Source organism: Punica granatum, chromosome 2 (genome assembly GCF_007655135.1).
Source record: "Punica granatum isolate Tunisia-2019 chromosome 2, ASM765513v2, whole genome shotgun sequence".
NCBI lineage: Eukaryota > Viridiplantae > Streptophyta > Magnoliopsida > Myrtales > Lythraceae > Punica > Punica granatum.
In genome coordinates, this window is record NC_045128.1 from 11210486 (window position 1) to 11226869 (window position 16384).

Consider the following 16384-nt stretch of genomic DNA (forward strand, 5'->3'; position numbering starts at 1 on the left):
TAAATAATTGAGAGAAAGTAATAATTAAGTAATGATTGTGTTGTTGAATTGTGAAAAAGTAATGAATAGTTGAGAGAATTTAATATTAAAAATTAAATTGAATGGTTAAAAAAATTTTAAAAATAAAAAAAGTAATGATTGTAATATTGAATTAAAGATAAGTAGAGTTGAGTTGAATTGGGTAGAAAATTTTTTAAAAACTAAACAGACCCTGAATTGGTGTGTCCTTCGATGAAGTCACTTCAATGGGAAAAGGAGGAGAGTCCCCTTTTTCCCATGTGTCAATGAACTACTCTGACTGAACCATACTTTGCGTCCAACAGTTCGATACTAGTACAAATCACCTTGACCTTCTCCTGATTGTGGAGTGACCATGGCACAAATCCAGTCACATTCTTGACCAATTTATACATCTCCTGCAAAGTCGATGATTATGACTTCCTTCGAGATGAAGTCGGAAGTCATCCTGCTCAACTTTCGTAACATCGAGAACGAAAAAGTAGTTGCTGCAGATCTTGCACTTTCACATTTCGTCGCCTGCGTTGTGTTTGATCACCATCGCCTCTATCGGATCACTTGTTATTGGATGACCCCCTGTCGGACGACCATTCACGTTAATTCCCTGTCGGATTGGGAGATTCGAGGAGTTCAAGATCATCTTCCTTTATCTGCTGTTTGACCAAGTTGCTTTTCAATTTCTAGATGAACCACCTTCTTATTTGACGGATTAAGCCTCTGGCGTGACTTCAAACCATTCTTACCCTCCTAGGTCAGCCTTTACACCTGTCTCTTTCTTTGCGACCACCTCTTCTCGGTCTTGGTCAACAGTCAAGAAAACGTTGGATGCTCGACGATGCCACTGCATAATTGAGTAATTTTGTGGAGGTTTGACCCATCGAGCACGCCTGTCACAATGAACCCGATAGGTCCGATGGACCATCTTCATTGGTAGTTGCTTTCCTTGTCGGGCCTGATACTGAACAACATTTTAACATCAAGCTTTGACACAATTCGGTGAACGCCCTTTCGTTCTTCAAACTCAAGGGCTATTTCGCTACTTCCACACTCTTGACAGACTCCCTTCTGAGTAGTCTTCTTTTGAAGGAAGTAATGCAAATCATCAGGCTGAAGATCAATCTTGATTTTCTACTTATTCTGATTATGTCGGATTAGAGATCTTAGTTCAGCTATTCCAACATTAACAACTGTTGTAAAGAATGGATTTACATCGACCCTCATGGATTTCTATCAAAGTGGTAGAATACCTGGTCGATCTTTTCTTGGACAATGTCTCAAAAAATGAGACAATTGATAGTAGAATGACTCCAGGACTCGTGGTACTTGCAGTACTCACTAACCTTCAAGTCTTCCAGAGCTCATCGACCTCCTATTTATAGAGCAGCCAAGCCTTCATCGGTGTAACCTACATGCTCCCTATGCTCCTGACAATTGACAGACGTCGGGTGACACTGAACCTTGAGGATAAGGACAGCCTTACGCTCTTTATCAACAAATTGGACTTCCTCAATAACGGGCGGTGCCTTCTCCTAATTTCATTTTCCAGTCGGCCCATTTGCCCTAAGTAACCCAAAATCATGGACTGGCCCAATTCCGAAAAATTTGCAATGCCGGGTCAACAGACGCTAAAACGAAAAAGGAAAATATAGTTATTAGGATTTTATTGGATTAAATCCATGTTTCTCCCATTTAACCGACCAAAAGAATGAAAGAGTTTGACCCCGGATAATGACAGAGGCTGCATTAGTAACGATTCCTAATTACGGTTTCTTTTTTCTGTAACGATGTAACGATTGACACGTTGAAAAATAATTTTCAAAAAATTTTACTTTCCCATGTTTCGAAGTATATCGAGGAAATTATCTCTGTGCCCGGAGATATACGTCAATTGGGCCTAGATAAGATAGAAAGAGTAGTGTCGTCCGTAAAAAGTAGTGTAATATAAATTTTAAAAAGTTTTTAAATGAATTCACTTTCGCCATTTTTCCCCTTAATTTTGTAGGTTAACCTTAAATACTTTCTTATTGACCAAAGAATTTTGTGTTATCAAATATAGGAAAATGAAGAATTCACTCTCCTTGTAAATTATTTTCCCCTAAAACAAACGCTCACAACTCTTTTTATGCAATTAATCCAACATATAGAAGCGGAGCCATTTCTTCGGATCCCCAATGTTTGAGTCATGCGTCAACTTCAATATCTCTAAAGTTTCAGAGCGTCAAGCTTGTCTCTGAAGATGGATGCCGTCCATCAATATTTTTTTCCCGACCTTGTACTTGTTATGATGGACGGCTTAATGGCATAAAAAGAAAAATGAACAACTAATACAGGGAAGACGAGAAAGAAATCATGAAAATTAGGGGAAAATGATTTCCATGTATGCGTATCAGTGTGTATGTGTATGTATTATTTGTTTACAACGCACGCTAGATGGAATTTTTGAGTCAGTTTAATTTCTTAATAGATTTATTGTTAAATAGAAAAACTATATTATATCTCATCTTATATCTTATAAAGTACTAGCCATGATTACTTATAGAAAATTAATTCTCCATTTCTAACTCCACTTTCATGCTCTTTTTCTTAAATAATATTTTAACAAAATAATATAAAAACACGTTTACTAATGTTAGGCTACAAAATTTTTATATTTTGAGATAAGTTGAGAAATATTCTTAACAAGTAATAACTTATATACGATAAATTTTAATATAATGATTTAACTCAACTTTTATATTTCGAAAAAAAGCATAAGATATGTGTAATAAGTTGATTGTATTGTTATTAATTCATAAACCACATTTGTAACGGCAAATCAATAAATTCTTCAAATGAACTTGATGATGAAGAACTAATAAAAGATAAAATAAAATTAAAAACATAATATACCGGAAAAAAAGAAACTCAAGAACAAATAATAAATTTTTTTATAACCTTAGAGTAAACGTATGAGATAATCATAATTAAAGAACGTTTTAAATTCAATTTATAGGTAGAAAATTAAATAAAGACAAAGGAAAATTACAAATTCGAAGATAGAAATAGAAATTATTACCTAATAAAAAGGTGGAGAATTAAAAAATACTTTTTTAGTTCATATATAAACATGAATAGTGGAGAAGAAGATTTTCCTAAATTTATTTTTTCATTTTTATATCAGTAAACCTATATTTTGCAGTTTTCGATTTTTTTAAAAATTTTCTAGGAAATGTGAGAACTCTTAAAGGTAAACAGGCCAATAACTTGTCGCATATTGGGACAAAGGGTGATTGAAGCACTTTTCCCCACTCGTCAATTGTTTTTAGACAAATTTCATATATATATTTTCTAAATAAAATTTCACTATTTTCTTAAAATGCTTATTTTTTTCAATTCTTTTAAACTCGATCTAAACAAGATTATTGATTATCCGATTATTTCGTCGAGGTAAATAATCTGATCGTTATAGTCGGACCAATGCTTTTAGAAAGATATTTTTTTTACCCCATTTTCATCTAGAAAAATCAAAAGAAATCTCATATAAAAATGCTAGATATATTAATTAAGATACTTGCAATGTTCTTTATCTCCAAATTTTATGCAAAAGTGGACTCCCTTTCCTAGCTGGTGAGTGTTCATTTCTTTTTCCTTATTTTCCACGTTTTGTAAAACTGTTTGACCCGCAAATTTGAAGTATCCAACTTGTCCCCATGTCCACAAGTTTTATCCACTTGTGTTTTTTCCTTTTGCTATGACTATAAATATATAAATAATGTTACCTATGGAAGCAAACACCGAGCGTTTTGAAATAAATAAATATTATATTTTATATATGCTTGTCTAGAATTGCTGTGCAGTGTATTTGGCTGGACAAAATCCGTGTGGTGTTGAATAAGAAGAATACAGTGAGGGCTGAAAGCCCGCGGTGCCATAAAGCCGATGGAGAGGTCGACGTGATGTCTAAATATTTGATGATATAACCTTCATGTTCACAGTTTGCGCTAAAAAACAAAGGACAGGTGTGGTGGCCGATCGAAAGCTTTCTATCGGGATAATCAAAATAAATTCCCTTGAAAAAGGGGTTCGGCAAGTCATGTTCTTTTTTTTCTTTTTTTAATACGTCCTGACATTCGTTACGTGATCATGCTCGGCTTGTGATCAACAAGTTTTAAATTCAATTTTCATTAGCAAAATTCTCTTGTGACGTTTTAATTCATGTCTCTTCTTTTCACTTCCCTATTGTAATGTCACAAAAATTACTCAAATTTATTATTATATGTAAAATTCATTAAAAATAAGGGTTATTATATCATATACTCCATTGTTTTACCATTTTTTCAAATCTATTACATACTTTAAAATTTACTCAAAAATACCTATAGTTTACATCTTATTCTAAATTTATCTCAAATTAATTTATCCATTAATGAAAACGTAAGTATACTCCAAACTGATCTCATGATTTTAATTTTTCTCAAATCTATTCAATAATTTTAATTTTTTTCTCAAATCTATCCCGAATAAAGGGCCACATGGGTCCTCTTACTTTCCACTTCAATAACACCGTTAAATGTTGACGGAGAAATTAACGCCATGATAAATTTGGAACTAGATGTAAACTATGGGCATTTTTGAGTAATTTTTAAACCATGTGATATATTTGAGAAACGAGTGATACCATGAGATATCTGGATTAATAACCCCTTAAAATTATTAGTTTTTATCTTAAAGGAGAGAGGGGATTTCAAAATCCACCCTACTTGCTCCTTGGTTCCCCATATCCAAGATCATTAAGGATTATACTAATACTAATATTGATACTAATTGTAGTGATTGGAATGTCATATGATGTTAAGGTAGTATTCTTATCTGCTAATAATTTATAATTAGAAAAGCAAGACCGCAATATAATAGTTATGAGTAACCCTGTTAATTTGAAATAACCTCGTTAATTTGAAATAAAACCCGTTAATTTGAAATCACAAACTTCACTTACAATATAGGGCTTAAAATTCGCAAATTGGCCAAATCACTGTCAAAGCGGGAAATGTTATGACTCCTCGGTGAGAACTTTACCAATACGTTTTCCCTAAAAAAATAATGATATCTGTAAGGGCTTAAACGGAAATAATTGGTGATCAATTCAAACATATATTTCATATTATAATGAATAAATAAAAAGGGAAAAACTTATTAAAATAAAATTAAGATGGATGGACGAGACTGCAGATGGAAGAAACCCACCCATTGGCCATCTCCATCCTAGAGCTTTATCTTTTGAGAGTCCATCCGGCTCGTACCAAAATTTGTCGGGATTTATTGGTTTTCTAGATAAAAGGCGGTGCAAAATGATAATAAAAAAAATCTCAAACACTAGGAAAATGTTAAAATAAAATTAGTAATAAGATCTCGTATTCAAACCTTGTGTAAGTGGAGAAAAACCATGATTTGCAGAGCTTTATCTTTTGTGGGTTATTCCGATACGTATTGGAATTTGTGGTGGTCCATTGGTTACCTAGATAACAGGTGGTGCACAACGAGAATAAAATATACTATAAAAGCTAGGAAAATATCTTTTAAAAAGTAGTAAGATCTCGTGTTTAAGCCTTACGTGAATGGAGAAAATTCATGATTTACAGAGCTGCACCATCTCCCTCTCCAGTCAGATGTCTAGAGGGGAGTGATGGCGAACACTTCAACGGCAACACAACGACGATAGTGGCATCCTTACTCTTTGATTGGCTGTGATCGACCCCCCAACCTGCCTAGACCGGCAGCCCTGACTTGCCTATCCTATCCTGACTGATCACTACAGAAACGACGTGGTGGCTACGCGCTACTCCTTCCTGGCCTACCTACGCAATCGATTCTCCTCTCCTTCCCCTCCAGTGGGGCATGTAAAGTGATCGATGTCCTACCATTCTTGGTTTCCATTGATCAGTGATGAGTCAAGAAATGATTTCCTTTGGAAAATTCTTCATTCCTGCTCAATGAGATCTATACAATGCATTTGTCTGTCGGAAAGCATTATTCTTTTTGCTTCTCCGATCTTCACTGTACTTTCTCACTTCTGTAAATGTATGTATATTTAAATGAGAGTTCTTATCAGAAATTTCTTTCACTGCAGCTTTGCATTTCATCGTCTAACGACTTACATTATTCAGCAGTGGAAGTTGGAAAGGAACATATGGATGTTAGAGTTGAGGATCTCATATTTTTCTTCACGTTAGTTTTGACACGGGAACTCTGAGACCTGCAATAATATCATGCGGGTTGCCGCAATGTCTAAATTATTATGTTAAGTAATTGAAAAAACTCAAGACTAATTAAAAGACTTTCAAGCTCAATAAGGACTTTCGATCAAAATGGGCAAACAATTGGGCTTAAAGTAAAATGGACAAGTTCAAGAATTACACCGTGGACATGTATCAATTTGAGTGTACGGATTTACTCGTACGTACCGGGGCTTCCGAACTTAATCTCTAGCTCAAGACTGACAATTAGTGATTTAAATAGGTGGCTTACCGGCCTATGAAAATGATGGCTACTCCAAACTCCGGGATCCCAAGCTCCGATAAATTTAACATAATCATCTCAAAGTCGGTCGGGACCTAAAAAACTCCATACTGACAATGACGACAGAGAAAACATGTTCTACAGTTGTATGAATGCTCAACGCGATCTAGAAAATATTTGGTACGTCGATAGTGGTTGCAGCAATCACGTGACTGGAAACGAAGACATGTTTACAAAGTCAGATAAAAATTTCAACTTTGAAGTCAAGCTTTGAGATGGAAAATGGCATAAGATAGCCGGAAAAGGAGCAGTAGTCAATACCAAAGGAGATGCAAAATTGACATTGAAGAGTGTGAACGATGATGAATCATATTTATGGCATCTAAGATATGGTCATCTGAATTACAACAGTCTACAATTATTGAAAAAGAAAAATATGGTAGTTGGTCTTCCTCAAGTTTCATCTCAAGAAAAGGTTTGTGAAGGATGCATATATGGGAAACTACATTGTCTTCCATTTCCTAAGGTGTCCTAAGAGCAAAAGCGTCATTGGAATTGGTACATGCAGATATTTGCGGTCCTATGAGAACAACATCTATTGGAGGAAACATGTATTTTATATTATTTGTCGATGATTATACATGGATGATTTGGATATTCTGATCTTGATGTCACACAACTGTTGTTCCTTGCTGCAATTGATTTCGACACAGAGCCGATGACTTATTCTCAATCCGCCAAAGATCTACAATGGCATCTTGCGATGGCAGAAGAAATTCGCGCTCGAGGATAATGGTACTTGGACCATTTAGTCACTCCCTTCAGGGGAGAAACCCATCAGATGTAAATGGGTTTTTAAGATTAAAAGACGGGCAGATAGCACTGTGGAGCGTTATAAAGCTCGGCTCGTGGCCAAGGGTTTCACTCAGGTTGAAGGTGTTGATTTTCATGAGACCTTTGCACCGGTGGGAAAATTGGTCACCGTACGCTGTTTATTGACCGCTGCTGTTGCTAAACAATGGGAGATGCATTAGCTCAATGTCAATAATTCTTTTCTTCATGGGGACTTAGATGAGGAAGTTTATTTGTCCCTTCCTCTTGGTTTTCGCTCCACCAATTCTCATTAGGTATGTCGCTTGCGGAAGTCTTTGTATGGCCTTGGTCAAGCTTCTTGTAACTGGTACTCCAAGTTTATGGTTTTCAACAATCCCAGGCTGATCATTCTCTATTCACCTTCTCCCATGGTGGTCTATTTCTTGCGATTCTTGTCTATGTGGATGACATGATTCTCGTCACGAATGACTCCATCTCTTGTACGCATTTTAAGAACTATCTCAATGAGTGCCTTCGCATTAAGGACCTGGATCCTTTATCTTATTTCTTGTGGATAGAGATTATTCGCAGTGGTTCCGGTCTCTTTCTCAACTAGCGAAAATACACACTGGATATTCTTACTGAGGCTAGTATGTTCGGTTCTCGACCTACTTACTTTCCTATAGAGCAACAACACCTCCACCGACAGTGGTGATCCCATTCCTGACCCAGGACAGTATCGTCGTCTCATTGGTCGTCTATTACATCTCACCATCACTAAGCCGGAGCTCAGCTATCATGTTCATATTCTATCACAGTTCTTACAAGATCTTCGCCAAGGACACTGGGATGCTGCTTTGCGAGTACGTCGCTATCTCAAGCAATCTCCCGGGTAAGGAATTTTTCTCTGGCCAACCTCCCTGTCTTTAATGGCTTACTGTGACATGAATTGGGCTAGCTGCCCAATGACTCGACAATCTTTGACTGGATATTTCGTCACCTTAGGCTGCAGTCCCATCTCTTGAAAGACCAAAAAGCAAACAACCATCTCCAAGTCCTACGCCAAAGCCGAATATCGGGCCATGGCAGCGACTGTCAATGAGCTCTTATGGTTTCGCTCTCTCCTCAGCTATCTTGGTGTTTATCATGCAGGTTCAATGTGTCTTTTCTGTGATAATCAAGCGGCTCTCCATATCGCCTCTAATCTGATATTTCATGAGCGCACTAAGCATATTGAAATCGATTGCCACTTTGTTGGGCAACATTTGCGCTCTGGAATTGTGGAAACCTCTCACGTGTTTACACGCTTTCAATTGGAAGACATATTTGCTAAGGCACTTGGGCGAGAATAGTTTCGTTTTCTCTCAGCAAGTTCGGCATTCAGAATCCTCATTCTCCAACTTGAGGGAGAATATTATGGAAAGATTTACTTTCCGTTGTAACTTAAATACATATTTTGGTTTTCCATACTTAGGACACAGTAATTTAGTCAGAGATAGCGTTTTCCTTTTATTGTTTGGACCTTGATGTATACATACTGGATTGATAAATGAATACAGAGTAAGCTTTTCCACTTCATTACTGTTCTTGACACATATCTTACCAGGAGGTTGTTTGAGATCGGAGATGGATGGAACAACGCGATCTTGCATGGTGACCTGGACAAGGAAGTTTACATAGAGCTTCCACCTAGATTTGTTCTCCGATGACTGGGAGCGTGTGTCGGCTTCGTAAATCCTTGTATGGCCTTGGTCAAGCGTCGCGGAACTGGTTCTCGAAGTTTGCCAATGCACTTTGGTAGAATTAAACAACTATCTAAATATATAAGATATACAACTACACAATCGAAGATACCTGAAGATACCCTAATCCTCAATAGAACCCAAAAGAACAAGAGAGAGGGGGAAGGGAGAGAAAGGGGTGGTGGTGGCTGGCCACCCAGTGACAACCGCCCCAGGCGTGGTTGCCAGTGGCTTGAGGTGTAACATCCCGAGAATTTTCTTCAATATACATATTTACATATTTCATCTATTATTTATTAAATTGAAAATTTTACATACATGTACACACGTGTATGTGTGGGTCGTTTAATTTGATTTTGTGACAATCTCATATTCCTTATCATTATGAGTTTAAAAATTAATAATTTCTTAATGTGTACTTATTTGCAAGATAAATTTTAATTTAACTTTTCGTGTGTTGAATTCTCATTCACCCTTGCCTTTCCACATGTCCAACTCAATTTCATCTTGATCCATTTCCTTTTTTCCACCGCCATTCTTCTTCAATACCGCATAGCCAAATCCAAATCAATTTCATCCATTTCCTTTTTTCCGCCGCCTTCTCTTCCCTTTAAATGGCCTCATGAACTCTTCTTTGTCATTTAAATTTAGAGAGAGAGAGAGAGAGAGAGAGGCCTTGAGGAACTTAGGGAGAATATTGAGGGAAAAATATGAGGAAAATTCTAGAAAATAGAAAACATTTGGTTTTCGATGTTTAAGGTTCGGGGGACTTGTCAAGGTGAGTAACCTATTCTTAAACTAGTATTTTTATTATCGTTATAATGGTATTTTTACAACTACATTGTTACGGCCATGTCCATGTCACTGATCATGTATGTATTTTTATATAATCGATTATGATATTTGGAAATAAAAAGTGAGTTATTGAGTTGGGTAAATGAGATTGATGGGAGTCGGTGAGTCTTGTGGCGCCCTGAGCCAGTCATAAGCCGAGCAGTCAGAAATGGCTGCCTGGAGCAGAGAAGCTGCCAGTGTGGAGCCGCCACTGTGGTCGGGAGCTAGAAATGGGCACATGGATGATCTGAGTTCTGGAAATCTTGATGATATTTTTATGATATTATTAAACCCGTACTATGATCCGGCTAGTTTAGGTTGTGGTTATTCACTGGGCGTCAAGCTCACCCCCCAAATATATTCTCGGTGTTTTTCAGGTTAAAAGTGGTGGTGTATCGTAGCATTTTATCGGAATTTTACTCATCCAATCGAATTTGTAATTTTTTTTAATATGATTTATATGTGAGGAAATTCATGTGTAATTATCAAATTTTATTGTAATAAAATTTTTGAATTTTACATGAGACCTCCAGCGACCTCCTTCTCTCCCCAAATCTCACCGCGGCAGGCAGTGGATGCAGCGCCAAAATCCTACGCGCTAGATTCCTCACCGAGTTTAGGTGTTAGTGTCCATCAAGAAACCGCGAAGGAAGCTGTGATAAGAAGATTGGACTTTGTGAAGGACATGAATGTGGATTTTAAGAGGACTCTGTTCCAGGAAAGTGTTATATATATATATATATATATATATATAGGTGAGCTCCAGCAAAGTGAACACGAGCTTGGCGGATTTGTTGATGGCAACAAGCGGCCAGGGAAGATTTTTACTTCAATGTCATTCAGCGATCGAGAGGACGAGCTCCCGTCTTAGACTCCTTGGGGTTATGAGGTGTAACTTATTCGAATTTCTCCTTCCAATATTTTAATTATTGAAATTAACTTTTATATTCTGATATTGATAAAACAACAATAAATTAAATTAGGCTGAAAATGTAATTGGAAACGTGATTGGGGTGCCTATTCTTCTTTCTAAATAGCTTGGATGATTAAATAAAAATTTTTATAGATCAGCTTGTGGTCGGAGACTGGGAGTGCAAACTCACTTTATTCATTATTTTATATTTATATAAATATTAATATAAATATAGATATTGACTAAACATATTTTAATTGTTTTTATATAACAACGCAACGCATGTGCCCTGTATCTTGTACTGATTTTGATCTAATCCGGTTTAGCTTGTCTCTGTACTCTCAGAACGATTTATTAAAGTCACCCGGGAAAATTGAAAGGGAAAGTCACGGCCTTACCGAAAAGTCGCAAAAATTAAATAAAGATGTAAAAATAATAAAAGTCTATTGAGAAGTACCGAATCCGAAATCATATGATTTTCGAGGAGCCATGACACCGAACTGTTTTGTTTTCTTTTTTTTCCGTTTCAAGTAATAAGGGGTGTTCGCGTGCCAGTGTGCAAACCCATATTAATCAATCCACAAATAAAGTTGGTGCAACTTAAAATATATTATCATTATAAAATATCAACTCTTTATGATTTATTATGGGGGTACCAGATCTCACCTAATGGATTTGTCGGGCTCGGTTGCACGCATCACGACAGATGATAATTAATATAATGTGTGTATTGTACAATATCATTATCTTTCTATTCATCTTCTCATTACGGAAAGCTCCAGTGGTTCTTCCTCTCGTCGCCTCTGCCACATCCTAGGCTTGTCTCCGCCTCCTGCTGAGTCCTCTTATTAATCGCCTCCGCTCTTCCTGATCAACATATCCCAGGTTAGCCACATTTCGATGTTCTAGTTGATCTGATTTCTATCAGCTGCTGGGGAAGGTGTGCTTTGTATCTGCTCTACTGCAGAGTTTTTTTTTGTTTGGGCTATAAGGGGATTTATGACCTAATACAAAAATAGAAATAGCAAAGCTAAATAAAAGGGTACGGAAGTCTCACTGACAAAGATCAAACTCGAGACCTCATGGTTCGGGACACGAATTGTGCCACTGCACCAAATCCCCTTGTCTGCTGCTGAGTTTTAATCATCCTCAAGGAGGAATTGATCACTGATGGGTGTTGAGAAATTTCCACTTTGGGAAGTAGTTCAATTTCTCAGAGAGAGTTTAGGCCGAAAATGAATCTTGTGTCAATTAAGGGATGGGACCTAACCTATAGGCGGACTTTACCACCATATTTCTGCAAGATCGGAAATACCTGAAAACACATCGTAAACTGGACAAGCGTAAATATATATGGATTTGGAGGGACATGAAGAGAGGGTGGGGCGCGAGCCTCAATGGTCGGTGGTGGCCGCCGGCGTGGCCATCCACTGCTCCTTCCTCACCGTCCAAGTTCCTTGTCTCTATTTTGTTTTTTATTTTTTATGATTTTCGTAAATTATTTCAATAAATAACTAATTTTTTTGCTGAGTGAGAGGAAATTTTTGTATGGGAGTTTAAGTGAACAAAAGGTGTCACATTTACGATAAAGTTGAAGAAACAGTTTAAGACGAAATTACAAAAGTTCTATTATTTATTTATTTTTTATTTTTTAAATTTGGTAGAGAAATTACAAAAGTTAATGTCAAGGGAAGGCCAAAAATTCTCGGACTTTTTCCCTGAACGAATTTGTTCGGTTCACAGTAGGTGGTAAGAGTTACCTTGCTTATTAAACGCAAACCAGTTTAATGCTTGAGCCAGTCCTAAAACAAAGCCAGTTTAAGCCGTTTATGTCTTTTTCCAGATACAAAGGAGGTGCATGAGCTTAAAACGTCCAAACAGCTTATTTAGGTCCAGGTGAACGTATTCATAGAAATGAATATCCCTAGCCTCCTAAGAAGATGCAAATCTTGATTATTCAGATTTATTATTATGTTTTCCTATTGGGACTGTGGGATACGGTAAGTCTAGGGTACTATATCTTTAAAATACATGATCGTACCATATATACGATGAAAATTATTTTAAAGTTGTAGATCTCAACATCGAGGCGTCGAGGCTTCCGGTTACCTCTCCTGGGAGGGTAGTTGTTTGCGAGGAGCCCTTCTTGCCACTGGCCCCCCATGGAGGTCTCCGTAGGTGTCGAAGCCCTCCGACGACTTTCCATACGGTGCAATTGCAGGTAGGGAGCTCCCATCATCGAAATTGCCCCAAGATTTTCTTTTCAGATTTTTTTTTATTTTTGTAATTTTTTAAAGTTTCAAATATAAAAATCTTTTAAAGAAATATCCTTTTCAAGAGGCGTGCATTTTTTAACAGAAAAATGGACGGCTGGACTAAAGTGATAAAAAAGTGAAAGGTTGAAGATAAGAACAATAAAAAAATAAAAGTTTAGGACGAAAATGGCAAAAGCGTCAAAGGTTGAGGACCAAAATTGTCTTTTTTATTTTTTTTATTTTATTTTTTCTGCGAATTAAGTAACTTTATGTCAACTTTGGAATACGTCAATTGGTCTATCTTTCTATGTCACGCCTAGAAACCAATAGAGTTCAGGTTTGGTTCTCACAAGTGGAATTACATGTGGCTCTCATTTTAAATTTTCATTTTTTTTGTACTAAAATTCATTGGCCTCGCTTGTAATCGAAAATAACAAAATAAAAAAGCTGTTGAGATATGTTGTCTCACACGAAAAAAACTGAGAAAGAAACAATAAGATTATATGAGGCTTGGGTCTAGCAACTTATCATGTTAAATTCTTGGGTTGTAAATGAGTTCAAGTCTGTGTAGGCCAAAGTGAAATTTTTTACACAATATCAGAGCGGATTATGCTTTCGAGTGTACATGTGGGGCCACACCACGCCATATTCATTTCGAGACAACCAACAGTGCACCTCATATTAGTCAGACCCAAGAGTGATTTGGTCCAGTTCCGAAGTAACTAAATGTGTACCTCTAGTTAGGCCCAAGTGTGGATCTCGAGGCTAGTTTGGTGTTTGTCTCTCGTTTTGCCCGAGCACGGAAGAGGATGCCCGAGATCAGTTGTTGAGGGCAAGTGTTTAAGGACACGTAGCATATGCTGGATCAAATGTTGTCACGTGAGGGCGGGTATTGTGATATGTTGTCTCACACCGAAAAAATTGAGAAAGAAGTCACGAGCTTGTATAAGGCATGGGTCTAGCAACTTATCAGCTCAAGTTTTTGGATTGCAGATGGGCTCAAGTCCATGTAGACCCAAGTGAGAGTTTTCAAAAAAGTAAAGCATTCTATATTCCTAACGTCCGATTGCAGGGTGATTTGAATCCCATAAGGTTTAGTTGCATAAAATTATAACTATCATTTTGGCATCTTGACCCTCTTTTCTCATAGCAACTTAACTCCGATCCTTTTTATGTAAATAATGAAGCTTTTCCTGAAAGTTGAGCACGAACTTCACTTAAAGGCTCTCCCTTGCTGAGGTGAAGTGACGAGATGATGAACCCAAAGAGCCAGGTTGCGGTTATCCCATTTTCCGTCACCGGCCACCTATTGCCCCTCGTCAACCTCGTACGTCGATTAGCAGCAGATGCCCCTGATGTGATCTTCTCTTTCTTCAACACTGTCAGCTCAAATAAGACCCTCTTCTATTCCAGCAATAATCAGGCAGAACCCTTACCATCTAATGTTAAGGTCTATGACATTGCCGCTACCGTCACTTGGGAAGAGGAAACTACAAAGGAACTGAAATCCCAAATGGTAGAAGCATTGGAGCCCTTCTTGGAGGTGGCTATGGCTAGCTTCGAAGATGCGATCAACGCTGTAGTGAAGGAGAATGGAGTGAGGGTGAGCTGTCTCCTTATAGATGGCCTCATGGCGTTCTCATGCAAGATCGCGGAGAAGTTGCAAGCCAAGTGGGTCGCCGTGTGGGTACCGACACCATCAATTTTACCGGCTTACATTTATAGAGATCTCCTTGTCCCTCTATTAAAAGGTAAGTTTTTATTGATAGCTAGGGTTTAGGTTGACATGAGTTTACAGTGCAACTATAAATTTTTATCTCTCTCTATATATATATTATTTACATAAATATCTTTTAGGGTTCAAGTTTCGTGATAGACATTTCATTGTTTTTGCCCTCTTCTGCCAAGTGTATAGATATAATAGCTTATACTATCCCATATATGTTATAACTTGTCTCCATAGCATGAGAGTAAGAAATGTTTCTTGGACTAGCCGTTCTCATTCAGTGAACATTTTCCAGAAATGGAAGGAGAGGCGAGTTGTGTGGACATATCACAAAAGATCAAGGACTTGGTTCCCGGATTCTCCACAATACACTTTGCTGATTTAACTAATCGATTGCGTACACTGGATCCTGCACCATCAATATATTTTCCCATGCTGCGTGATGAGGTTGGGCATCTATTGCCATGCGCTAATGCAATAGTAATGAATTCCTATGAGGAACTGAGCCCTGCTCCTCTTACCTCTGCCCTTAGGTCCAGCTTCCGTCTGCTACTTCATGTGGGTTGTTTGACCGTAAGAATTCCACCATCACTTCCTGCCTCGTCAAGATTGGACCAGACCGGCTGCTTGGAGTTGTTAGATAAACAGAAGCCACGGTCCGCGGTCTACATAAGTTTTGGGACACTAACATCATTGACACCGGAAGAGATGTACATGCTATCCGAAGCACTCGAAGAGAATAGAACTCCTTCCATATGGTCAATCAAGGACCACTTAAAGGTGCACCTGCCACTAGGTTTTGTAGAGAGGACAAGCTCATATGGGAAAGTTGTTCCCTGGGCACCGCAAAGCCAAGTCCTCTCGCATCCATCAATCGGTGCACATATAACACATTGTGGGTACAATGCAGTGTTTGAGAGTATTGTCGGTGAGGTTCCCATGATATGGAAACCCATGTGGGCCGATAACATGATTAATGCAAGAACGGTGGAGGATGTGTGGGGAATCGGGGTGAGAGTTGTGGGTTCTATAATCACCAAGGATGAGATGCTTACATGCCTGAAGATGTTGTTAGGAGATGAAGAAAGAGGAAAGGAACTAAAGGCAAAAATTAAGGCTGTGAAGGAGGTGTTAATGGAGGTCGTTGGTCCAAATGGGAGTGCTTCGAAAGATTTCAAGAGTTTGGTGGAGCTAATCTCTACCGAGTGAAGCAGATTTAATATCTTTGTGATCCAGCCTTGCGTATTCAACAACACTTAATTTTCTAATTTGTTTAATAAATGGGGCAATGCCCTCCCTAAGTGTATCAACAACTTTCTTGTTTTACCGACATGGGTTGGTTCGAACAGTTCGACGCTTGTTTTCCAGAAGTAAAGTCTCAGGTTTGAGTCTAGTGAATGAAGAAAATCCATACTGGAGAACTTTACCCTATAGTGGCCGACCCAGCTCGATCTGGATTAATTGGAGTCTGTTGAGTTTTCGAATGTCAGAGTAAAAAAAAAAGTACTTTGTTGTTTATCTCATTAAGTGATGACATCCCTTTAGGTTGTAAGCAGGCAATCAGAGGTGTATGCTAAATTCTAGTTTG

The 16384-nt window shown here is 37.8% G+C and overlaps 1 protein-coding gene across 4 annotated transcripts; it reads left to right on the plus strand.

The window, feature by feature from the left end:
• The first annotated feature begins 11402 nt into the window (after positions 1-11402).
• On the plus strand, positions 11403-16227 carry LOC116194891 (anthocyanidin 3-O-glucosyltransferase 7-like). Of its 4 annotated transcripts, XM_031523801.1 has the most exons (4): positions 11562-11700; positions 14258-14821; positions 15092-15243; positions 15330-16227. In XM_031523801.1, the coding sequence occupies exons 2-4, from the start codon at positions 14323-14325 to the stop codon at positions 15438-15440; spliced, it is 762 nt and encodes a 253-aa protein (XP_031379661.1). In that variant the 5' UTR covers positions 11562-11700; positions 14258-14322; the 3' UTR covers positions 15441-16227. The 4 variants fall into 4 exon arrangements, with proteins under 4 accessions (XP_031379658.1, XP_031379660.1, XP_031379661.1 ...); XM_031523798.1 differs by having other exon boundaries at positions 11403-11700; positions 15092-16227; XM_031523800.1 differs by having other exon boundaries at positions 11403-11700; positions 14316-14821; positions 15092-16227.
• Positions 16228-16384: the final 157 nt, after the last annotated feature.

Bases quoted from the DNA above. Each gene is read 5' to 3' on its own strand.
- LOC116194891 (XM_031523798.1), top strand. From the start codon at position 14,323: ATGATGAACCCAAAGAGCCAGGTTGCGGTTATCCCATTTTCCGTCACC. The intron at 14,822-15,091 runs GTAAGTTTTTAT...AACATTTTCCAG, and splicing joins CCTTGTCCCTCTATTAAAAG to AAATGGAAGGAGAGGCGAGT.